General features: G+C 37.7%; 1 protein-coding gene across 3 annotated transcripts in view; it reads right to left on the bottom strand.

The window, feature by feature from the left end:
* Positions 1–24,429, bottom strand: part of RBMS1 (RNA binding motif single stranded interacting protein 1) — a 138,960-nt gene that overhangs the window by 16,055 nt on the left and 98,476 nt on the right. For all 3 annotated transcript variants that reach the window (XM_021397677.1, XM_021397678.1, XM_021397679.1), the window contains exons 3-6: positions 19,943–20,001; positions 17,012–17,103; positions 4,599–4,756; positions 2,046–2,125 (exon numbers count right to left, since the gene is read on the bottom strand). In XM_021397677.1, coding sequence (XP_021253352.1) covers positions 2,046–2,125; positions 4,599–4,756; positions 17,012–17,103; positions 19,943–20,001 — 389 coding nt within the window. The remainder of the gene's footprint in view (positions 1–2,045; positions 2,126–4,598; positions 4,757–17,011; positions 17,104–19,942; positions 20,002–24,429) is intronic.

Genomic DNA, 24,429 nt, shown 5'->3' with positions numbered 1-24,429 from the left:
TTTCTAGGACACAATGTTTTAATTTAAACATAGTTCCAGTTCCATGGTTTTATTTTCTATGTATTTGAACTTGCTGCTTTGTAACCCTAAAAGATGCTAATCTATTTTGAAACATTTTCCTAGCCTTTGTTTGTGCAAGAGCTTTCCCCACCGCATCCCCCTCTCTGTGTGCAGGTACCCTAAAACCACAGCTGCCCTGTGGCTCTGCCCCACGTTTTGGCAGAAAGCAGGGTATTGTCAAGCTGCAGCCTCCCATAAGCCTGCATTATTGGACACACGCCTGCTATGTGGTGAGGACCTCCAGGAAGAAACGGAACTCCATAAAAATCATCCCATGGAGCAACAAAACTTCACAGCACCAGCATGGAAAAGTACAGCTAAGTACAGCTGAGGCTATAGCCTATACAGCAACATCGGGGATCTTGGTTCGCTTGACTTCCCTATGCACCTAGTCATTTGTAGAGTTTTTCAGCACCACGGTACGTGTGACTCGTTTCACTTAACTGAGACTATGGTTAACGTGATACGCTCGATGGCTTGCTCATTGAGAGCAGCACAATGCAAGTGAGAATAAGCGAACTAACAACACTAATAGGAGGTTCTGCTGCAGCTTTTTACTGGCTCTAATTGAATAGAACCCCCTATATGTTAATTTGAACTCTTGGTTTCTCTGTACTTTTCACTCTTAATTATGTCCAAGCAATAGCAGCACTGTAAAACTAATCACCGAGGGTGGATCAGAGCACAGTCAACGTTCAGAGAACATCATCCCATTATCTCCTTGCCCCTAGAGGGATTTTCCATCTCATAAAACAGATTGCTAAATATATGAAATAGAAAAATAAATGTTAGTGTCCCTACATATAACAAAGTTTCAACAAAATAATTGTAGCCTTGACAATCAATCCCAGCGCAAAGGGTCTGCAAAAGCCAGCGAAGTCAAAGCCCTGCATTAGATTAGTGCTGGTGAAGGGAGTGGTTTCCTGTGCTCTGAAGTAGCCAGCCATCCCTACCGCAGCACAGACTGCCTCAAACTGGAGTAATCTTTCAGGGGTGAGGCATGTATGCAGCCTTACTGAACAAGCTACATTCTTTGCTGCCTGCTGATGGCTGCTTCCCTCTTCCTCTGTGCCAAGGTCAGGCTCTGGAGAACATTTCACCAGCGGTATAAAGGTGGTTCACTAACCACATCAACAATGCAATTTGTAAAATTCCCACTTGGGACCCTCAATAAAATGGCTAGCAAAAGCAGGCTGGAATGTCAGGCATGCATTCTTTTCTCCAACGTTATCCTGATTTCTTTCTGTTTTACTCTGCTGCTCTGAATTTCCTTTCCTCATTTTTGAGTTAATGGAATGCTAAGTTTAATATTTTAGGAACAATGCTGACAAAACACTGGCACGCTGATGGCACACTGGGGAACTTGATGTGACAAAAGAACTTCAGTGTCTCTGTGTTTTGCATTGCACAATATTTCTAGAATTATCTTTGTTGACCTCCTTTCACCTTCCTGAAGAACCTCAAAGCCTGCTTTGACTTGAGAGTAAAATCTCCCAGTGAATGGAAACGCCTGGCATAAAGGCAGTGTTACAGAATTTAACTTTTTAAATCAAATCTTTTTTTTTCAAAATCAGTTTGGAAAAAATCATCAACAGATGGCAAAAGCAGCCCATTTTTCACCTCTTTAAAAAGATAAATTGTTCATGGAAAACCAGCCAAATTCAGTTCTGATGCACATACAACACGTCCTTGTCTCCTGACTTTGGCTGGAATTATGTGGGATGCAATTTGTGCATAACTGGCCTAAGGCATCTTAGCTGGTCGTCTACCTGCTAGGAGAATAGATTCCTGGAAAAGACTTGGAGTAGGGAAGTGATATACCACATTACAAGTGAGCAACTATTACAGTCATCCAACAAGAAACAGTTTAATTTCTATAAGGCTGCCTCTGAATGAGAAGCCAGATACAACAATCAGACTAACAGGCTCCCACTATGTAAGCAGTAACCCATCCATTCGTCTCATTAGAAATACATGCAACATACCAGAAACTCCTGCTGGTGTCTTTATGAATTTTCCATTAAAATGAGCAATCACTGCTTCACATTTTTCTGTTGATTCCATCCTAGGAAAATAAAGAATAATTTACATAAATTAAACACTCAGACTTCCACACTTCTGATTTTCCAAGCACACTTCTTTCTTTTTCTTACTTCATTTTTGTGACTTGCTTTCCCATATTAGAGCAACAGAGAGGATATTTTCTAAGAATACACTACTTCAGAAAGGTAAAACTAAACCCAGTTAACATTTTATATGGTGTAAAGTCAAAGTTAATGTCACACTGCAAATACAATACTCATTTAGAGATTAGGAAGAACATGGATAACTGTAGTGCTTTTGCTTTTTGAAGAAAGTAGATTGATACACATTCTCAATTGAATTCTAAGTGTACCTGATGTGTACAAAAAAAGTTAATGCCATTTTTGATAGATACTGAAGTGACTGTACACTTTAAGAGTAAAAAAGTCAAATGCAAACACGCCAAATTGCATGCCCCAATCTGCCTTTGCACCTTTTAGTTTCTATGCATCACCACAACTAAATGACATGCCTGTCCCTAATTTAATCATCGTTACCTTCCAAACAGGAACCAATAACAGAACAGCTGTGGCGGCTACTGAGAATCCAGCATCTTGAACAGGTTAGTGTACTTATGTTGTCAAAACTAGTCTTAATAGACTGGGTGGACTGCTGTTGAGATACTGCTGGCCTGGGAGCGGCTCCACAGGTTGCAGCAGCAATGTAGCTACATTGCAATGTACATGTGTTGGCTCTAACAACTAAATTGGACTAAATTGGAACAGATGACTGACGTGCAAGTAAAATGAAACTTATTTTAATAGAATACATTTTGCAGCTGTCTAAGATGATGTTCAACACTAACAGGACTTTCTTTTCATTTGCTCATTCAGTTCTTTAATGCAGATCCACAAGTTATGCCCAATGACCTCAGCAGCAAAGAAGCAGTACTAAAAATGAGTTAAGCCTTGGCACCTTTTTAATTCTGATAGCCCTTCTGCACAGAGCCATGGGATGTAGTCATAGACAAGAAACAAACTCATCAAAATGTCAGACTAAACAGTTTTCTTTATGGTTTCAAAGCCACCTTCTAGGGAATTCACAGAGGTTCTGGATTTTTGGATCTGAGCCAAAGAACTGTAATTTTTTTCTTTCATACGAAACAAACAATATTATTTAGTTTCAGATTTGAGTCTGACTATATTATCCCTTATTAACCTGGTGTAATGCTCCCAAAGGCAAGAAATGACGATCTTTATTTAATGTCTATGCGTTTCTTGGACAATTTTAACTTTAATATTTTTAACTCTAATATTTATGCAACAATGTTTCAATGTCTACCTTGCAGAAGGGAATAATTTTGAGTAGACATCACAACAACAGCTTATTCTGTAAATGATGTATAACGTATATATGTATCCATAAATAACAAATATATAAATACTTAATGCATATGTACATACAAAAACACAATCTACAACACAGAACCTATTGACAAAATACTTTAAAACTAATCTTTCATAACGCCTTCTGTAGGAGCAAGGCTGTAAATGCACACAAGTCTTTTGGACTTCTGCACAGAATTTTAAAACTCCCCTGGCTATATTGGAATAAAAGTATTCCTAAAATACCACTGTGGATTCAAGTTAGAATTAGTAAGCAAGTTTAGAGAAAAAAGACTGCATAAACTCATAAAGCCTACCAAATCTTAGCTTGAATGTTACTGGATTCTTCCCGTCACAGTACCTGTACATAGCACTCCCCTATTTTCGTTAATGGAAAACTCCAATCTAACATCTCCAAAATTGATTTCCATACTAGTTTTAAGCACCACTTAATCAGAGACGGGAAAATATCAGAAAGATACAGAAAAGGCTTAAATGAAGAAACGCCGGAACAAGTGACTGTATTTACTACAGAAAAGGCAGATGCACATGGATAGAATATAGAGAGGTATCTACTAAATTATGGAAAATGTTCATTCTTGCTGATTTAAGATACATACTGAATCAAGCTGCCAAATATTTAAGGTGAAATTTAATGTAAATGAATACAAATATTTTCTTTGCCAAATGATGTTAATAAACCAGAAAACTCAAAGCACTGATATTCAAAAAGCAATGATGAGTGCATTTTCTCACAGGAAGTAATGAAGAAGCAAAGGGGGTAGTGGGGTGGTTTTCCTTATGGTTTCCTGTTCGGAATTCAAACCTCACAAGACAGAAATGTCACAGCAGAAGTTTCAGTGAAACACTGCATAACTCTTGCTTCAGGAACAGAGAAGAAGGAGAAGTACAACAAGGAGGAAGCAGTAGAGATGAACCCTTATTCTAGCCAGTTGTCTAGTAAGAATAACAGATTCAGATTTAGCCATATAAGCAAAATGAGACACAGACACATTTTATTAAGCAAAAGATAAATGAGCAAAGCTCTGCTTGTATCTAGATATCCCTATTCTGGCCTTTTCAGTTAACAAAGGAAAAATGCTGCCAGCATGGCTAACAACACTGAAGTACCTGGCAAAGCCAACACCACGGCTTGTCCCACTCGAGTCACGCAATATCCTTGTAGAGATAACCTGCCCAAAAGGCTTAAGCATGTTCTCAAGCTCCTGCTCATCCATTGAAAGTGGCAAATTGGAAATGTATAAATTTGTTGGATCCTGTTCTTGTTGCTGAAACAGAATTAAAAACAACTGTTATTGTTCTAGCAATGGGAAAGACATTTTGAACACAAAACATAAGAGCCATTACATGTAACTACTGCTAAAGAGTTTTACCTCTCAGACCCCCTTCTAAAGGTGATTCTCCCTAGCCTTAGCAATCTCCATCTTCTGTCACTGTATATTGCATTCCTAAGAGAAGCTCCCCTTCTCTTGGTATTAAATGCTGCTGACAAGGACATTTTAAAGTGGAGATAAAGGTGAATAATTGACCAATTTATAGTGCATGTTACAACTTCATGTTTCAGATTCTTTTGCTTTCTTCTTTTGAAGAAGCAGCAAAACCATCACAAGGCGAAAATGACAAGGAAATACAGGAGTGGTGGAAAGAACTATAAAACAAAAAAATGTAAATTAAACATAGAAAATATTAGAATGAGAAAACAAAAATAATATGGGGAAAAAAGAGGTAATGCATTTAAAAGTGTGTACATGGCCAAAATATTTTCATAAGAATAGCGTGACGTACAAAGAAGTGGGACACTGCTCTCTTCTCTCATACGTAATCATGTTTGAGTTTTCACCAAAGTTTTACAATAGGCATTGAAACAATAAAAAACTGTTCCAAAAATGTATCTAGAAATAGACAAAATGACAAAGCTAGTAGATGATTAGGGCTTGTATTAGACATGAGAGACAAATGTAGGCACGTCTGCAATTCTGCTAACCTTATGGCTATCTACTTTTTGTGGCATATGTATGTAGCAAGAAATTCCATCTTAATCAAAGAAACAATTCTGTTGAAATCAATCATTTCAAGTGCTTGTCAACAGATTCTCCAGTTGTGGTTAAGGAGACATCTCTTGCATCTCTCTCATACTGCTAATTGCTGGCCATGCTCTGTTACGAAATACATTCTTCATCTACACAGATCACTATGATTTGGCCCTTACAGTTGTGCAAAACTTTGATGTCATAATTGTGGCTTTCTGTATAGATCTAAGTCTCAGCAGCATGTACACTACTCAGTCAAACTTTACTGGTATTAGAAATAGTATGATATGAAACAAATATGGTTTTGTTGATGTAAGCCTCAGTGTATTTTCATTCTGTACAAGTGGGTTAAATTACAGAGAAGTTTGAATCAAAACAAAAAACAAAATAAAACCGTAACACCTACTGGAATTAAAGCATTTATTGAAGTGATTATAGCTATATGAGCGGTGATATCTTCTTACAAAGAATAAAAATCAATCTGTCATTAAACTGCCCTTGTCTTAATAATATCTCAGTACTGTTGGTAACATATCATGTAATTTATTAGTTTTCTATCCTGGATATCACCTCTCGGGTGGAACTGGTGGTGCCTAGGGAAAAAAGGGCCAAGTGGCTATGTCTTGGTCCTTTTAGGCACAGAAACAAATTCTTACACTCCAAAAAATAATGAAAGTTAAAATAGGGAAACCGTATGCTTAAGGACTCACACTGGTTTTTTGGTTTTTTTGTTTGTTTGTTTGTTTGTTTCATTTGTATTCAGTTAGAAAGGCCTAAAGCTTTCAGTAAGGCTTTTAAAAGAAATTTTCAGCATCAAAGCACCTATAAAAGGGAAAGGTCCCCATTAATGCTCCTTCCTGATCTGCGCACAATACCACAGATACATTTGTGATTCTTAGCCACGCTGAAATCCCATGTAATTTTTAAAGCACCAACTTTTCCAAGTGCCTGAGTGTTGTCCTAGGCAGTTCCTTCACAGTCCATTACAAATGGCATTTAACTAGCATGTATGGTTTTCCTTTTGTTACCTAGTGGGAACAGCCCCCCCTTCATCTCCCCTCCCCCCCCCTCTAGTAATGAATCTGTACAGAATGCATAGAAGTTTGTTGTTTAAATTATCTACAAACATCTGATTTGTCCATATTAGAAAAATCCGCAGAAAGAGAAGGTGAGAAAATGGATTCACAGGGAGCCAAGAGTTCACACTAATATTCATTGCTGGGCAGTGTTCGACTGTGAGGGAAAAATCTGTGTTACAAGAGCTACGTCTCTGACATACATTTTACGTTCCCTCAGCTAGGAATGTCAGATGAGGAGAGCTTTCACGTTTTGTAGAGCTTGTTCATTACTTAGATTGTCTTAAGAGAATTGTGGGTTATACCTTGAGATATGTAGGCTTACTTTCTTCTTTAATGATAAATACTAGCTTTATATACACAAGTATCCTAAAACTTCTGTAAATAACCTGAAAAAATATACAAGTTGGAAATCAGACCATTTGAATATTTTAATCTACTTTGCTAATTTTTTTTAATTCTATAATAACAGAAAGCCTGAATTATATTATGAAAATGTTCTCATTAAAAAGTCTAACAAGCTTTGGAAAGATGAAAAAATAAATAACACATTTTGTTTGCACTAATAAAAATGCAATTTATGAGCCAAAAAATAAAAGCTTACATTCAAAAACAATTATCAGAGAAAGAAATCCACTTAATTGCAGAACATCAAGGGAATTGGTTTTATCTGAGTAACTAGGGAGAGCACATTCCCCTTACCCAGGCTCCTATTCCAGCATGTGGGGTTACCATGTTTCTGCATTATATATGTTGTGTTAAGGATGAGAAGTCACAAACTTTCCTTGCCAAAGGGACATAACACCTGCTGCAGTTCACTATATGACACAAAGATCTTCTACACATCCTGGGAAGCTCAATTATTGTACCTGTTCACCTAACAGAGAGTTTCATGCCATACATCATGACACAATGTTGTTAGAACAAGAAAAAGGAATGTTAACTCTAAAAGAGCATTAGCAACTTTAGCACTAGCTCAAATTGGAAATCCCTTTGGAACTCAGGGGGTACAGAGCCAGTGGGTGATTAGGGTTTTAGACGTGGGAGATAAATGTATGCACATCTGCAATTCTGCTAACCTTGTGGCCATTTACTCTTTACAATATATGTATGTAGCAAGAAATTCCATCATAATCAAAGAAATATTTCTGTTAAAATTGATTGTTTCAAGTGTTTGTCTACTTCTGTTTTTGATCCTTCAGTGGGACTCACCACAGTGGAAAAAAACACGGGAGATAAAGTGGAAGATACTTCTAGATATGCCCACAGCTGGTAAAGAAGGCTGACATGGGAGATGAAAGGCAAAAAGAAGTTAAATGAGTCAGGCTGTCACAAAGAAATTCTGGGACAGTAGCTTGAATTTCATTCCTCTCTAATTCTCCCAGAACAAAATAGTTAAAATGCCAACAAACACATGCCAAAGTGCACTAAGGTTATAACTACACTGCAGATGCTTCAGCCCTGGGCAGTGGCAGCAGTTCAACCATAAGAGCAAATAGATCAGAATAAATTAATTTAAATTAATTTATTCCACTTCTTCATTTTGCTGGGAAAAAAAAAAAAAAAAACTGCCATTGGTACTCAAAATAGCTGGTTTACAATACTGAGACAATACCACTGGGGTAGACATAAAGGAAGACCAGACTCCTTTCTACCATATATCTGGAATTTTATGCAGTTTGGAAGTAGAAAAATTACACCTATTAGCATGTAAAACACCTCGTCTTCCTCCTTTTCTCATGTCATCATGCAGCTTCTGTCATCTCCATAAGATTAAGCCTTAAAACAGCTATCTGGGTAAGTGTGGGGAGACTATAAGAAGCAAGTCATTTCCTCTCCTTTCGAACACGCGAGATTTCCAAGCTGACTTCCAAATGGAAACCACAACCAGGACTCCCCATCCAACTTTATTCTGTCTTACACAAAAGGCACTGTACAAACAGATGTTTGCTTTTATATAAGGATTTGGCACAGAAAATGGTTAAACAGTTAAAAATTCAGGAAGTTTGGAGAGAGACAAACTTTTTCACTCGTCCCTCTGTCTCTCTCTGGCAAACAGCAGTTTAATACATTAAGTTTTGTGACTTCCTTCCTTACTGAAATCTGTCCCACCATAACTTGGTTCACACAGTTATTACAGTTCTGTGTTAGAAAGGAAAATTAACTCCTTGGATATCTGACTTTCTGTAATTCAGCAAGTAGGTGCAATGAAATACCTGCAAACAACCATCTAACACAAACCTTGCGTATACACAGCAATCACTGTAAGTGCTCCCAAAGGTAGATTCTTCTGTGGTTAAAATCCATGAAACTATATAATAAGCTTTTACCTTAGAAAATTTAAATCTGATGAAATTATTTGTACAACATTACGAGAATGATCGAAAAGAATTACTAAAGTCAGTGGAGGGGTTCCTACTCAGGATATCAAACTAAAATATAAACCACTGAACCACTGGAATTTTTTTTTTTAATTGATTTAGGAAAATTGCTTGAGTCTTCATATCTCATGGAAGGTCTCCTCAGTTAACGTGGCCTTCAGTGGGTTCTGAAAGACACTGAAAGCGCTCAGCTCACTGCAGATTCAGGGAATTTGTGGGCTACCATAAGAATGCACATTTCTGAGGAAAGTAGGAAGTCTTATTTTTAGCAGTTAATGTCAGCAAGTTTCTACTGGCTTTTTCTCACCAAATACCTTTAGCTGTGCCTTCAGAACTTCTCTAGCATACAACAAAACAGATACTCAGAACAGTGCTTCTTCAGCTCAACGAACTTGTTATTCCCAAGGAGCACTTGCAGCACTAGCTCAATAAGCTGAATACAAGATATACCATTTCTCATAAAAGGGATAGAAATGGTCAACCGCTAATGTTCATTTCTGTAGAAAAGTGGTAATCGGGAGTTCTACATAATGTGAAAGGTTCTGCTATCATCTGAAATAAATTAACAAAAACCTCTCTGTGCGTGTGGAATTGTTCCTAAATTGCAAGCAAGAAACTTGGCAAAATGATAAGACATCTGTTTTCTCTTGTTCTGTATAAGGTCACAGTTAACAGATAGCCATTCAGAAACATGTGACTAGGAACTGCTCACAGCATGGAAGATCCTCTGGCTGATAGGGAAGGGATTAAATGCTCGTCTGCCTTCCTATAGAAACTACTTTAAAATTTACAATTGGCCTGTGTCTCACTGAAATATGTCTGTTTTAGCCGCAGTTTTAATACTGTCTAACCACAGACAGCTAACAAGACAATTCATCGGAAAAATCACTGCTACAATCTTCACTTCCGATCCAGAATTCCACAAGAAATGTATACGATTAATATGCTAAGCATTTTAATCCATTTTCATAGGCACATCTCTATTACGAGTAAGAAGTCTGAAAAGTAATGTTTAACTATAATAAGCACTGTGTACAAGTCTGCAATTAATCCCTGCAGCCACTCGTTCCCTTTTTATTATTCCTCGCCATTCTTGCTTGCACCCATTGCTCCAAGGGCACTAAAGTGCCCCCTGGCAGTGCTGGATGTTGCTCACGGATGCCACTGTTTCCAGCAGAAAGCTGAATGAGCCCAGCAAGGCTCCTAACAGGGCATTCAAGCCTGGGCTGAACAAATCACAGCACTACTTGGCCGGTGAGGTAAGACTTTTGTGAGCTGAAGCTGTATACTCAAGGGAAGTGGCTCTTAACTGTCTTGTTTAATGCAAATGCAATTCCTGAAATGACAGGCATTTAGCAAAATTTGACTTGCTTTCAATTTATTGTAAAATGATTTTTGAGAACATGGAATTTGCAGAAAAGACCAATATATTTAAAAGGACTACCTTCTAGCTTTCTATTGTAGCTAACTGAAAATTCGGTACACAAATGGGGAGAAACTGATTATATTTACTTAAGACAGTCTATAACCATAGGATTTAATACTCTTGCCTACAGGAGGTACCACAAACTAGGTAAAAAGAAAACTCCTCTTACAAGAGAGTTTCTAAAAACTCCTGTAGAAACCTGCTTATCTCCTGTTTGCCTGTCATCTTTTCTTTGGCATTCAGAAACCCAGATGCAGAATAAAAACTACAGCAATATGCCCACCTTTGCTAGTTGGATTAAGTGCACAAGCTACCATGGTAACCTAAATTTATTTTATTACTTTACTCTGCAGGAACAAAAACTGATTTAATTCTCCAGAAGGTTGCCACAGTGAAGACAAGTACAAAAAGTAATACATTATTAAAAGTCATAAAAGTTAGCTGTTTCTCATTCTTGCTAACTTAAAACCATTTTCCCCATCAGTGATGTGAAAGACTACCCGTAATGCATTATGTTTAATAGCTGTGGAACAGCCTTGACTTCTGTTCAAGAGATGAGGACAAGTGACTAAGCAGGCCTTCTCTTCCTCAAAAAACATAGCTGCTGTGCAATTCACACTTTATTTAGTGCAACAGTTCAACTTTTCCAAACACCTTTGGAAAAAAGACATCTCAAGTTCAGTTTAGAATACAAAAATGTTCTTGCATTGGACTTAACTGGAAACAAAGATATAGCTACCCACCTATGGGGAGTGCTTCACAGTTCTGCCTTTCAACCATTAGTAAAGAATATAAAGGTGACAAGTTTATGTCATCTCTGAGTTCTGGTGCATCAACATGAGATCAGACAAAAGGCAAACATTTATAACACACTAAAAAAAACACTTCTACATTTAAGAGAAAGTTTGGTGCGTTGCTTTGAGGGTCAAGAGACCTCTCCAGAAAATATAAACAGTTTCTCAAGAGTGGTGGAATAGTTGGTATATGCTGGTAAAACTTATTTTGTGTTGTCATCATGGGCATCTGCTAACACAACTTGACTAAGAAAATGCTCCAAAGGTGTGCATATTTTTTGCGCATGACTGCAATAAGGGAAAATTGTGCATGCCTAAAATAAGGGAAATGATTTGTTAATGTGAGATCTAATGCAATAAGCATGAGTATACTTACTTGCTCCAGTGGAAGGAAGGAAGACTTTAAAGAAGAAAGTATAAAATTTTGAATCTGAATCCCTAACTCCTAATAATGTGTGACTGTGGGGAAATCTTTCAATGAATAAACAATGACTCTTTCCCCGAAAATGCACATTAGTAGATGGAACAACAATCCTTGGCTCAAATTAACAAACGTCACTGTCCTCAGAAATCCTCCAAGTCCATGGACTACTTGCATGGATTCTGTTAGAAGTGACACATATTAACCAAAAATAAGTTTGTGCTTCTGTAGAAAAAAAAAAAAAAAAGGAAAATACAAACTGGAAAAGACTGAATATCACTCCAACAGCATAGCAAAGTTCCACACAGAGAAGAACTAAAAATCTCATGAACACAGAAAGAGAATAGAGGAGACAGGAAGACGAGGTCTTTAAGAAAATTGAGGGTATCAGGATCATTGAGTCTGTAAGAATTGTATTGGCTTCAGATGGTCACATTATGTTGAAGGGAGGAGAACCCACTAATGTTAATGACCAGGATGAAATACATTTGCAAGAGCACTGGACTGTGTGGTAATGGTTCCAGTGATGCCCAAGAAGGATGACAAAATCTCTGCTAAAAGGAGTAACTCCATATGCAATACAAATGAAATAGCTGTAAGCCTTTCATTATATTATCTCAGGAATCAATATACTCACCCTGAGATAGACAATATACCTACGCAAGTCTAACTGTCATGCCAAGAAGTAAGTTATATATCACTCAATGAGCTATGAGCTGCTACAGCCAAGCTGGTATTCTAGCTAGCTCATAATATCTCTACAACGTCATCAGCATGATTCAGATATTCTCATCTGTCTTTATCTAGGCTACAAACACAATCATACTCCTGGAGTAAGTTTCCTAGACAGAAAGATGTCAAAAACTATGCTTTTTATAAAACTTTCTTATTCAGTTCTTTTTTTTTTTTTTTTTTTTACCCTTTACATACTGGTTCACATGAAGAAGGACTGAATTCAGTTTTCTTGATAAAAGAGTCACTTTTCCAACAATCTGAAACAGTTACTTCTGGAGCAGAGAGCTAAACACAGCTGAATACCATTCAATGGGAGAAAATCTCTTAACACTGGCACAGATGCCGTAAGTTAAGTTCAAGGTCAAAAACTTACAAGGAATTGGGTTACTCACGTGTCTGTAACTTTCAGAATTTACTGTCTCTAAAATACCCCTTAAAGACTCTCAGGTTTTAAAATTGCCATTCAAAATGCCAACATACCAATAAGCCAAGTAGATCTTCTATGTGCACCTACTTTCCTATACCAAGTCATTTGCTATCTGTTCTGAGTAGTGCATAATCCTACAATTATTTCATTGATTTTACCTTTGGGATGGAGAGGGGAGAGAAGAGAGAAAATTCTCAAGTAATAAGATTTCACCCTTATAGCATCCATAACAACTTTTCTAACATAGATCAGTAGTGTTTCTTCATGATATTGTCTGTACTGATCCTAGTGAAACAAGTATTTGGGGCGGGAGTTTATTTAGGAAAAGATGCGAGGTGCAACGAAATCTTAGTTGAGTAAACCCTACAATAGCAGGATTTCAAGTATATCCTGAGCTATATATTTTCATAGCTCTCTCTCAAACTTACGATTACCTGGGATTTGGTCAAACATTTTCAAGCATCCTCACTAGTTTTCAATACATGATTTGTTACTTTAATGGTCTCATTTTAAAATACCATTTCTACAGAATTTTCTTCTAAGCATTCCTCAAGTCAGCATGTGCCCAAACTCCACATCCCTTGGAAGGTACAGAATGCAAACAACTATGAAGAGTTTTAACAAAAATAATAATAATCTTTTTCTTTCATCATTCTTTAGTAACAGAAGATTGCTGAATAAACCTTAGATCCCATTTTTTCATCAATTCATGAAAGTGGAGGTACTCAGAAGCACAATTATAATAAAAGAACAAACCTAACTATGAAAATGAGAGCTGTTCAATTCTACTACTAATGTTATTTAAGAAAGCATAGCTCTGAACAATCATTTCTGAACTTATTATTATTGGTCTATTATTGAAGCCCTCCTCTAGGAGCAAGAACAATAAACTAATAAAAGAAACTTCAAGAAGAAATTAAAATGAACCAAAATAAACTAAAACTGACTCTCAGTCAGTTTCAGACTAGCTTAGAAATAACAGTACTCTTGCAAGACATGCATCTGCTCCTTCCATACCTCATCTCTAGAGTAGGAGATAAACGGTTGTTTCTGAACTGTGTCCTAAAACAAACTGCCAACCACTACTGCTCACATCATCTCCTCATCCCCTTCCATAGCTGCTGCTATGGACTGGAAAAGAAATCAACAAGACCGAATGCTGGAAATGCACCAATGAAAATGAGGAAAAGGGGGAACTGCTCATCACCTCTGTTTTAATTTTCAGTCAGAAAGCTACTCCCATCCCCTGGTACTGCAAAAATATCTTCTGTAAGCTCTCAGAATTGCCTGACCAACAGGAATTTCAATTTCAGCTGTCACCAGAAGATACAGTTAACCAGCACGCAGCAAAAAAACTTCCCAAGTTGCTTAAGTGTAATTGTCTTAGCAAAGTTTTCCAAATCCAGATCTCTGAAAGGGCTGAATAATTGAAGACATAATGTTTCTTGAGCAATGCTCTAACACTCAGTTCCTTAATCGGCACTATCATCATGACATCTCTCAGAACGTGGCCAGCTCCCCACAGTGACCCTCATCTCAGGATGTGGCTTGAAGCTGTGTCTCAGGCCCCAAGCCCTCCACGTCTGCCCAGCAATAGCCAAAAGTCAGATCAGATTGGAAGAAGACAGCAGAGTACAACATGAGCTTACCCAGAGCACAGAAAAAATTCAGAGTCAATATTTGAAGTTATCTGTACAAGGCAAACAACAGAAGTTTTGAGAAGTATGATCTGGACAGTTTCTACTAAACTGGGATTTGTATATGACCTTGTTGAAAAGAATAATTTTTAATTTATCTGTATGTAGTTATAGTATGACACTGCAAAAAGGGATTCATAGCAGCCAGATTCAGGACACGGCTTCAACAGTACATTTTTTCCTTCCATTTCATCTGCAATCCAAGAGGAGGACGTGAAAACCTAGGTAGGAGGGGTGCTACTGATGGCCATGGGTGCAGTGTAGCGATGCTTGCCCAAACCCAGCTGACAGGCACACATCTCTATAACTGAAGCAGTTGCACTGGTTAGTAAGGAAATCCATCGGCACACAGATGGCAAAATGTTCTCCAGATCTTTCCATGTGACATTCAGGCTAATGCCAGATTAAACAGTTTCCCTGCAACATGACTGCTCTATAGCACTGGCTTTCTAGTGCCTACCCTTTGTAGGGTAATATCAAATACACATTCATAAGCACACTTTTATACAGTGTAATGCAAATGAAGAGTCTGATCTTCAATCTTGCCGAAACAACTGGAAGTGGCTGCTGATTCTCTGCTTGGCACATCCAAGTGGAGATACGACGTTTCAGACAAAAGGAGAGCAGCACTGTTTGTCCCTTCCTCTTCCTCCCACCAAAATTTCAATGGCTCAAAATAGATAGACAACATATCAAAGCACTCTAACTCTCCATCACTTGTGACTGTTGTAGCACTATTTATTGTTGCTGCTTTTCTTTTTTTCTCTCTTTCTTTTTCTAAATTTGTAATTCAATCACTCTCACCATGCTAAAAAGTAGAATAACAAGTTTCACTGTGATGTCAACTTTATAGTTATAGATTTCCCACAGGTCAGCAGGCTTGACAGACTCAAAGTGTCAGAAAATCAATCAAAACTGTAAAGTATTATGACACATGTTTTTTCATTAATGCTAACAGAAAGAAATACTAGCAATTTTGCAAGTAACTAGAGGAGGAAACGATCCAAAAAAAATATATGGGAAAAACTAAGAAACTATTCATTAGATTATTTTAGCGAATTATTAAAGTTTCACCTACTGAAGTCAAGCAGACAACTAAATCAGCTAAAATCTTTATTAGCAAAATGAATGTACTTGACTTGTACTTTCTTTTCTCTCCTCCTACCTCCATATTGTATTTGTAAGACAGCAGACAGAGGCTCTGAGAAATCTAGCATATATTTTAAAGTGATTACCTAAAAACTAAAGATTAATTAAAAGTTATTTATTAAACACACATAAAATACTATGAAAAGAAAAGTCTGGTGTTTTTCGATAAGTATGTATGTTTGTATCATGGCTGCAGTGAAACATGCATTAAGTATGAAACATATGGTTTCCATTTTGTTGCCCTGGAACCCATCCAAAGACATTTTATGTTGTTAGCTTAACTGTTCTCCTCAGCTGAGAAGCTGTGGAAAATATCTCATCTGAAAAAAATCTGCATCTAATGGATAACTACAAAAGATTTGCTAGATCTGCTATGGACTATTATATAAAAAAAGGCTCTACGCTTACTGTTTAATTACTGGAATATTTTTATTTAATTGGAATATAATTTTCAAACTCTAAAGAATTTACTTTAAGAGGTACCACAAATTACACGAACAGATTATGTTGGAAATATTTTCTTTATTGAATAAATTTGTAGTGGTGGCTATGGCATTCTGTTGGAAACTGGCCATCCGACCTAAGACCACCATATGACAGAACCATTATTAATGTATCATCTCCCTGATTTTATAGATTTACAAAGCTTATCCTGAAGAGAGAGAGCTCTGCTCTGAAGATTATGTTAAGTAATAACTCAATACAGAGACCAGAGATCCGTAAAAATGAGAAAAAGAAGAAAGATCATATTTCTTTAATTTTAGTAATACTTGATTTTGCCCTGATGCAGAATAGGCTGTCAAAGAGTTGGCTAGGAATTTCAAGAAATTCCTAGCACGGATTTATATTTTATTTCTATTAATGCAAAATACATTTAAAATGTTGAAAACAAAGTCCAAGGTTAAAGTTTGCCATGTTGTACTTAAAAATTCACCCCCCAAATTGCAAGGCTGTTAACCTCAGTAGCAACAATTAAAAGATGCATATAACCTCTCACACCCATGTGCTGAAAGCTGCTGAAGCTAGCCAGTTTTTCCAGAAATTAGCATGACGAATTTAACCCAGTAAGCATTCTGGAGTTCTTACATAATATTCGTAATCTCTCTTTCCATTAAGCAAATGGAAAGACAGTATAAATAAAAATAGTGATAAATCCAACCAAACACATTCGGAGAACTTAGCAGACTCTTTTTTCTTTATTTCATTAGTTGAGCAGACTTGGGATATGTCAGTTGAAAGCTCCCATTTTGTTACCTTGTGGCTTGAGAACCGTGCTCTCCATAAAGGTCTTGCAACCTGAGAATTCACACTGCCAATGCTCTGCTAAGGTACAAGCTTGTTCTTTTTAACAAACCATCGCAAAAATTAGCCAGTTAATTTAACTCACCTTTGCCATTTGTGCCTGGACTCCACTAGCCTTTAAAGCAGAAACTGCCTTCTGAGCAGCTGCTGGGCTGTCGAAGTCAACAAAACCATAACCTGAAATATAAAACACTCTGGTTTCTCTTCAGATTGCATATTTCATCAACAAGGTAGTAACCAGCTTTTCATCAAAGAGTTCATATGCTGCTAGCATGGTTATTTAATATAGTTTTCCTGTTGGTGAAGAGGCCAACTTAAGCTCCAAAGTTCTTCATGTAGTTCCCAGAAAAACTACCCACCAAAGTCCTTCCACCTTGTGATGACGGAGGCCGACTATAGCGGAACAAATCAATTTCCATGCTCACTCATTATCAGGATTTTGTCCAATTCTAATAGTATGGTGCTTTGTTTTGAGTTATCTGGTACATAACCAGGAAGAGCAGATGTGACATAATAAATTTATTTCATAAAGTTCACCAAGTAAAGCATAACTTGTTAATTTTTCTGAACTAAATTCTTAGTCTGGTTTGAATAAGTGACCAATAAGCCTTTACGTTACAGGTCATTTACTCAGAAGGGGGAGAGCAGGTTAGTTTAGCAGATGCATATCTACTGCACCCTAATCCAGCTTCTTCACTGTATATACATAAAGGACAGTTAAACTAGAAAGTGAGTGAAAACCCACCTTCAGTGAAATCAAATGAGTTTTTCCTACTGTTGTTATTGAAAACAGAACGTAAAAAAGATATTTTTCTATGTCACATGATGCAATATTTCAATGTTAATATAAAACTGAATTTAATTACACAATTTCCATATATATGCAACATTTTTTTTTCTTTTTCTGAACAATATACAGCTAATAGATTCCAACATATTTGAACAGCAATATGCCTTGGTGGCTACAGACTGGGATTTTTAATCCCAAAAAGATTATCGGGGTTTGGAAGCTACTTCCCTTACTGCAAGCCTCATTCTGTATTTTTCAGCACCCCTCCTTCCCACCAATGAACTATATTAAAAAAAATCCCTCTCCAATGTCTAAACTGGGATAAAAAAAAACAAAAAAAAAAAACAAGAAACTCTAGAGGAGTAGAAAATTCAATCATTTCTTCAGATGGTAACAATATCCTCTTACAATATGTCTATACTGAGGACAAAAAGGTTGTGTAAAGATATTACTGAGCCAGCTTTAAAGCCCTTAACTTGGGAAAAACAACTAGAGCAGCCTTGTACATCAGAGCAAGCTTATTTAACCTGCCAAGAAGCTGAAGAAAGCAGCATATTGTTCTGTGTAACATGTGGTGTTGTGGACTGTTAAATTTTGACATGAAACAGAGTGAATTAGCTCATATCAAGTTTTGGGCTGCCAAGGCAGGACTAGCTTTCCATACCCACGCTAGCATAGGTTATCACTACCACCACACTGCAGGGTGCAACATAGATGGAGTTACATACTGACACCAAGCATGCCATCAGAGCTGGCTTTGCCATCTTTTCGATGATACGTAAACTCAATTGCTCATTGCTCCAGTAAGTTTAAATCCCATGGTATGCTTTTTTTTGGCAAGAGCCAGAGATGCTGTCAATCTCTTGATTAAATTCCAGTTACATCTCTGCATTCTGCCTACTCATATTCCCACTGCAACTCTGAAGACATGGAGTGAGCTTCCCAGTAGCTTCAACTTGCCATACATTGTTACAATAGACTGTTAGTTACTGCTTCACACTGATGAGATTTCAAATCTGTATTGGAAAAGTCAGCTAAAACCTCTTAAAATATTAATGTGAGAATTTCTGTGCTTAAATCTTTGAAGAGTCAGGATCAGAAGCAGTATTGCTGGCAGAGCTCCTGAAGTCATCAGGAACTGGGGGAACGGGCAGACAAAATCAGTTAGCTGTTGTCATCGGTACCAATGGATAGAAATAAATGAAAAGGGTAACCACTATTGCCTAGACACAGCACGCACGGATGACATCTGCATATAAGATGAGGAAAAAACTTCTAGAAATTTTGGCTTCTGCACTGTCAGTCCCCCATTAACAGCTTAAGGTGGGGACCCAGGGAGCTATGTACAGGAGCTGCTGCACTGTTTCCTCCACAAAAAAACAAGACTTGATTAATGATAAATTCTCCTCTCCTGCCTCTACCTACCAGCTTTACGCTCATTCATGAGCTTTACGCTCATTAACATTGCTAAATCATCTGACTCAATTCTTCAATTTGCTTAGAAATTATCTTCTTAATTGTAAAAAAAAAAAAAAAAAAGAAGTCTGCAATCTGATATTTCAGTGTCTGCTGCCACACCTCCCACCATGCATATGAGATTACATCTCACTGCAATTGCAGTGAGTGGTGCAGATCAGTGAACGGACATACCCAGCTTATCTAAAGGAGGTTTTGTATTTTTTCCAGCTGCAATTACTTAGGTGAAAATGAACCCCCTCTTTGCTCCCAACACATTGACTAGCATATAGCTAAACATAATTACACTACTGGAACATGTAATTAACTGCTGCTTTAAACTGTTCGAATTAGCAGAGCTGATTTCCACAATATATAATTTTTTCAGATGCTTAGTACAATCGAATGGTCTGCTGTAAGCCTCTCTGGTTTCTCCAGGCTAAAGGAGAAAAGCTGCTTTTAAGTCCATTTTTGTGTTTCAAACAGGGGCCGAGTGGCAGCCAGCAGTGTGCGTGTCCGCTTCACCCAGGGCTGGCTGCACCACTGACACGGGCGGGCTGCCAGCTCTGCTGGAAACAAATGTACTGAGCACGCTGACCATGGGCAACAAGAAGCCTGGTTTACAAGCACGACTGGAGAAAGGAAATTAAAAGCACTTAAAATACAACACCGGTTTATTGCATAAAATCAATTAATTAGTCAATTATTAAATAGTCAATTTTATAAAATCAATCAATCAATCCGGTGAATGTAACATAAAGGCAAACATACCTTTGCATTTGTTCGTTGTCTTATCCAAAATAGCCTTCGTGGATACAATTTTCCCATACCTAGAAAGTATTATACATATTGTAAAGAAACACATAAACAAGAAAAAAAAAGTTCTATTACAGAAGACATCCCATTCACATTGTTTCATTGTGCTTACCTTCAATAAGTTGCAACGGTATATACATTTTATGTTTATTTAATGAAAACTCATAAGTAGACAGAAGCAACAAAAATGATCAACTATTTCAACTGTGATCGTGCCCTTCTCTTGTATAATCACAGAATGTCTTGGGTTGGAAGGGACCTTAAAAATCACCCAGTCCCAACCCCCTGCCATGGGCTGGCTGCCACTCACCAGATCAGGCTGCCCAGGGCCCCATCCAGCCTGGCCTTGAGCACCTCCAGGGATGGGCAACTTTCCTTGAGTTCCCAGTAGCACAGCAGAATCATAAAACAAGCCCAAGAAAAAGTGCTTTAAAGAAAACATACTATTCTGGTAAAATCCTGGTAGGCACAAGAAACCATATTTTAGGGATAAGCTCTCGCTGTCAGTATACGTACCAGATAAAGCAGACAAGAAACGATCTTGTCAGTGCTAGTTCTGATAATACAGTTCACAAAAAATTCTTTTTTTTTTTAAATTACTGATTCAAACCCAAACCAATGAAAACCCCTCTTCTGGGATAGTGACATGTATGAATCAGATTTCCAAAAGCTGATCAGGAGAGCTGATAAAAAATTTTCTGTGTGTTTAAAATGGAAAATTGAAATGTAAACAATTTCAACTAAAAGCAAAACATCCATCAGGAAAGTTTCAATTTTCTTTTTGTAAAGAAAAAGACATTCATTGCCTGTTTGCATCCTTTCAATAGCTTAGCAGCCCAGGCACCAATCTGCTATACAGCCCAAAGGTGAGCATCCAGAAAACTAAGACAAAATTAAGTAAACGGATGTACAGAAATCTCCGCTATAGGAATGACTGCTGTTTCTGAAGCGCCCTGCAAAGTTTGCCACTAATATCTCTTTTGACTCTGAGTAGAACTTGATGCATTTGGTGAAAACTTGCAATTTTCACTGGAAATCAAATCTCACTTTTGATTAAAAAATAAAAGATAATGTAGTTCTACTGGCATAGAGACACTCATTACAGAGCAAAGCAGCAGCTGAATCAGAAACTGAGCACAAGTTCCCAAGTTCCTTACCACAGGGTCCTCTGTTTGCCTTTGAACTGCATTTGACACAATACTGTTAGTATATAAGAGAGGAAGAATGAAACATGACTTTGTTTCCACATGAGAAAACACAAGGTAACATTACATCAGTAGGTAGACCCAAGCACTGTGTGCCAAGAGGTTCTGTATCACTGTGTAAGAACCAAAAATGAACTGAAAAGTATTAGAAATGTTATCAGCAGAAGAAAGTTGAATTTGGGGAAGAATTAAGTTTTGCCAGCTCACTTGCTACATATAAATTCATCAGAGTGGCAGTTATTGAGTAGCATTTCCAAAAGACATTATTTCAAAAGATGATTGACTTAATCTCCACAGAGGCTGTATTAGTCTTAAAAGTTCTTCAAAATATGCAGGAAGTCCAATAAATAAAGTTATACTTAGATACATAAGAGCGCTCCAATAGCTGTTTACTTCTAAAGTTATAGCTTTTTAAGGGTGAAGCCTATCTACAAAGTGCTTTCCTCCTAAAGAACAATTAAATAGATTTTTCAACTTTCATGACCAGTTTCAGGCCAATGAGTTACTGTAGGACTTCAACTGGCTCCAGTGGAGTAAATCTGGGGCACTATCCACTAGACGTGAGTTTCCTTATTGTATTTGGAACTGTGAACACCTACACTGACATAACATAGAACTATCCATCTATAGTCCAAAAATGGGTGAGAGTTGATGAAAAACTGCATATACTTAAATATACCATGCTAGAAGCTGTAGTAAAGCAACAGAAAATTTGCCGAATAACTGTAGCATACATTTCCTTATTAGTAGCAGTTATTTCCCAAGTGAGTCATTCCATATGAGATCTTAAACCCTGAGTTCAAATTTCTGAACTTTCTCCAAATTTTTCCTGTGAGTGCAGAGTAAACGTATGCATTGTAAACACAAGAGAAGCAAACTGTTCAGGAAGAGGAATCTTCAAGATCTGCTAAATTCTTACGTGCCAGCACTTGCACCCAGCACTAGATCTGATGCCAGCATTCTTCGTATCCTACCAGCTTTCCCATTGTTTTAATGCAAAAAGTTATAAAACCTTTGAGGAAAACATACATGCAAATAAAAAACAAAATGAAGGGTAATCTCATCTCTACTACTGTTTCAGGTCTTGAAAGCATAGAAAGTGGTGGTGAAGAATATATTATTGAGTATCTATGTAAATAAAACAGCTGTAGTCCTCAACCAATTTGGTGACTGAGGGCAATCAGGGGCTGGCTTTGGACAGTGCCGGCCCAGATACTGATGCTTACCAGCCAACAGCACCTAAACATCTGTCTGCATGCCCGTTCCTTACACCTATCCCAAAGGATTGTCTTCCAGTGTGCAAGACCACTGGTGATCTAATTCACTGGCCTAGATAGCATGGCTCTTGCAGAGAACCAGCTGCCATGGAAGGCAGCCAAGAAGTGTCAGAAGAGTGAGACTAGGAATGCACTAGAGAAGCAATGTAACAATGGCACCCATCACCACAGTTTTTCCTGTGATGTTCCCAGTAAATACTCCTTCCAGGTGATAGCTCTCCAATCCCCATGAAGCACAGAAATGCAGTTTGCTCCACCTGAACCTGACCTGAGGGGAACACCCCTTCCTTGCTTCCAACATGTGGTCTGATATCAGGGAAAATTACTCTTTGCAGTTCCTCATAATTGCTTCCTCCAAATGATGACTATCATGAACACCTACTTCCTTCCTCCTAAATTCTGCAATCCTAGTATTACTGCTAACACAGTCTCCTGCATTCAACCGCTCATCTGCTAGTGCAACTGCAATTGAGATCTACCAGAAATCAATGACCTACAGAATGCATCAAAGTCACGCTCCAAACTAAAACATACTGGCTGCTTACAAAAAGGAATACAGCAAGCAAGAAGAGTTATATTCCAAAGGTGTCAATGATGTTAGAGGTCTTGCCGCTCCTCTCAGAGCTTGAGCACATGTAGCCATCCTAGGCACTCCACTGGTGCTGCTGCCCTGTTGCTCCAGAGCCCTCCTGCATGCTTGATGAGAACTGTTGCTGAAGGCAGGGCACATCTCTCGTAGTGGGCAGAACCATTTTCATTATGACTGGTGGCTGTTCATTTCCTCTCCTTTAAGGCAACTGAAAACAAACTTTCTTCTTAATTTACTGCCAATCTTGAGAAATAACTCTGCTAATCTGGCTGGTGACAAACAACTAGGTATTATCTACTAAGCAAGTTCCTTTTTCTCCCAAAATAACATCAATTTCAGTGAAAGGGTAAATTCATGTATTCAATAGCAACAAAAAGTTTTGGAGATAGAAAGATGTTCTCAGCTTTGCATCTCTTTTCTCTTTTTCATTGGTACAGCACTTGTACTAGCATCAATTAATGAAAAGAAAAAAAAGATAGAAAGGTAAGAGGCAGGCAAATAATCACCAGGGTGAATTATTATGGGATTAAAGGGGCTATGTTCAATAACAAGCTGTGTACTCATGTAATAGCTATCTATGGTACAGAAAATCATGACAAATGTATATTTGGATAGGAGATCAAGGAGAGACTTGTCTGAAAGCCAAGTTAGAGAGATATGCAGTATTGCTACTTAACAGGACAACGTTCACCTCTGTTTATTACAAACTCTGTGCAGAAATGAAAGGATAACTCCACCAGCCCATATGCTCTAACAATTACTGCCAGGCAACGTGAACCTCAAAATATAGTGACATATCTTTGACTTAGATACTTTTAAAGTGGAAAGCTTGAAGCAAAAAATCTATACGTACTTTTCAAAATCGCACTGTTCAGTAACATGATCAAAGGCAGTACAAGTAACAAGATCTATTACATATAGCTAGGAATACTTTATGGATACTTAAAACATCTCTGAAGTATAATTTTGGCAATGTCAATGATGGAGGATGAAAGAAAAGGGTCTTGAAAAAACTCTGTACACCAATCAAACTAAACAAGTGTTTATTTTTCCCCCTTTGTACATTTGCTAGCACAATGAACGCACTTGTGACATGAGGGTGAAAAGGTGCCATCAGGAGCATGGCAAGGAATGGGAACAAAGCAGCTTGAAGGCTCTGCCACAAGTGCTACTTTGTGTGTTGAAAGAACTTATCTATGTGTGCATTAGGGGAGGTACAGTAAGAACAGGCTGTGAAAGGCCAGACAGGGATTGTCTGGAATTGTTTAAATCTTTGTCTACAGCTTAACACACCTCATTCCACCAAGCTCAGTATTTCCCTTTACAGTATTTTCCAACCATGAAGGTTTTTCTACCACCTGGCTGTGACTT

This window comes from Numida meleagris, chromosome 5 (genome assembly GCF_002078875.1).
Source record: "Numida meleagris isolate 19003 breed g44 Domestic line chromosome 5, NumMel1.0, whole genome shotgun sequence".
NCBI lineage: Eukaryota > Metazoa > Chordata > Aves > Galliformes > Numididae > Numida > Numida meleagris.
This window is presented reverse-complemented; position numbering and strand designations above follow the sequence as displayed.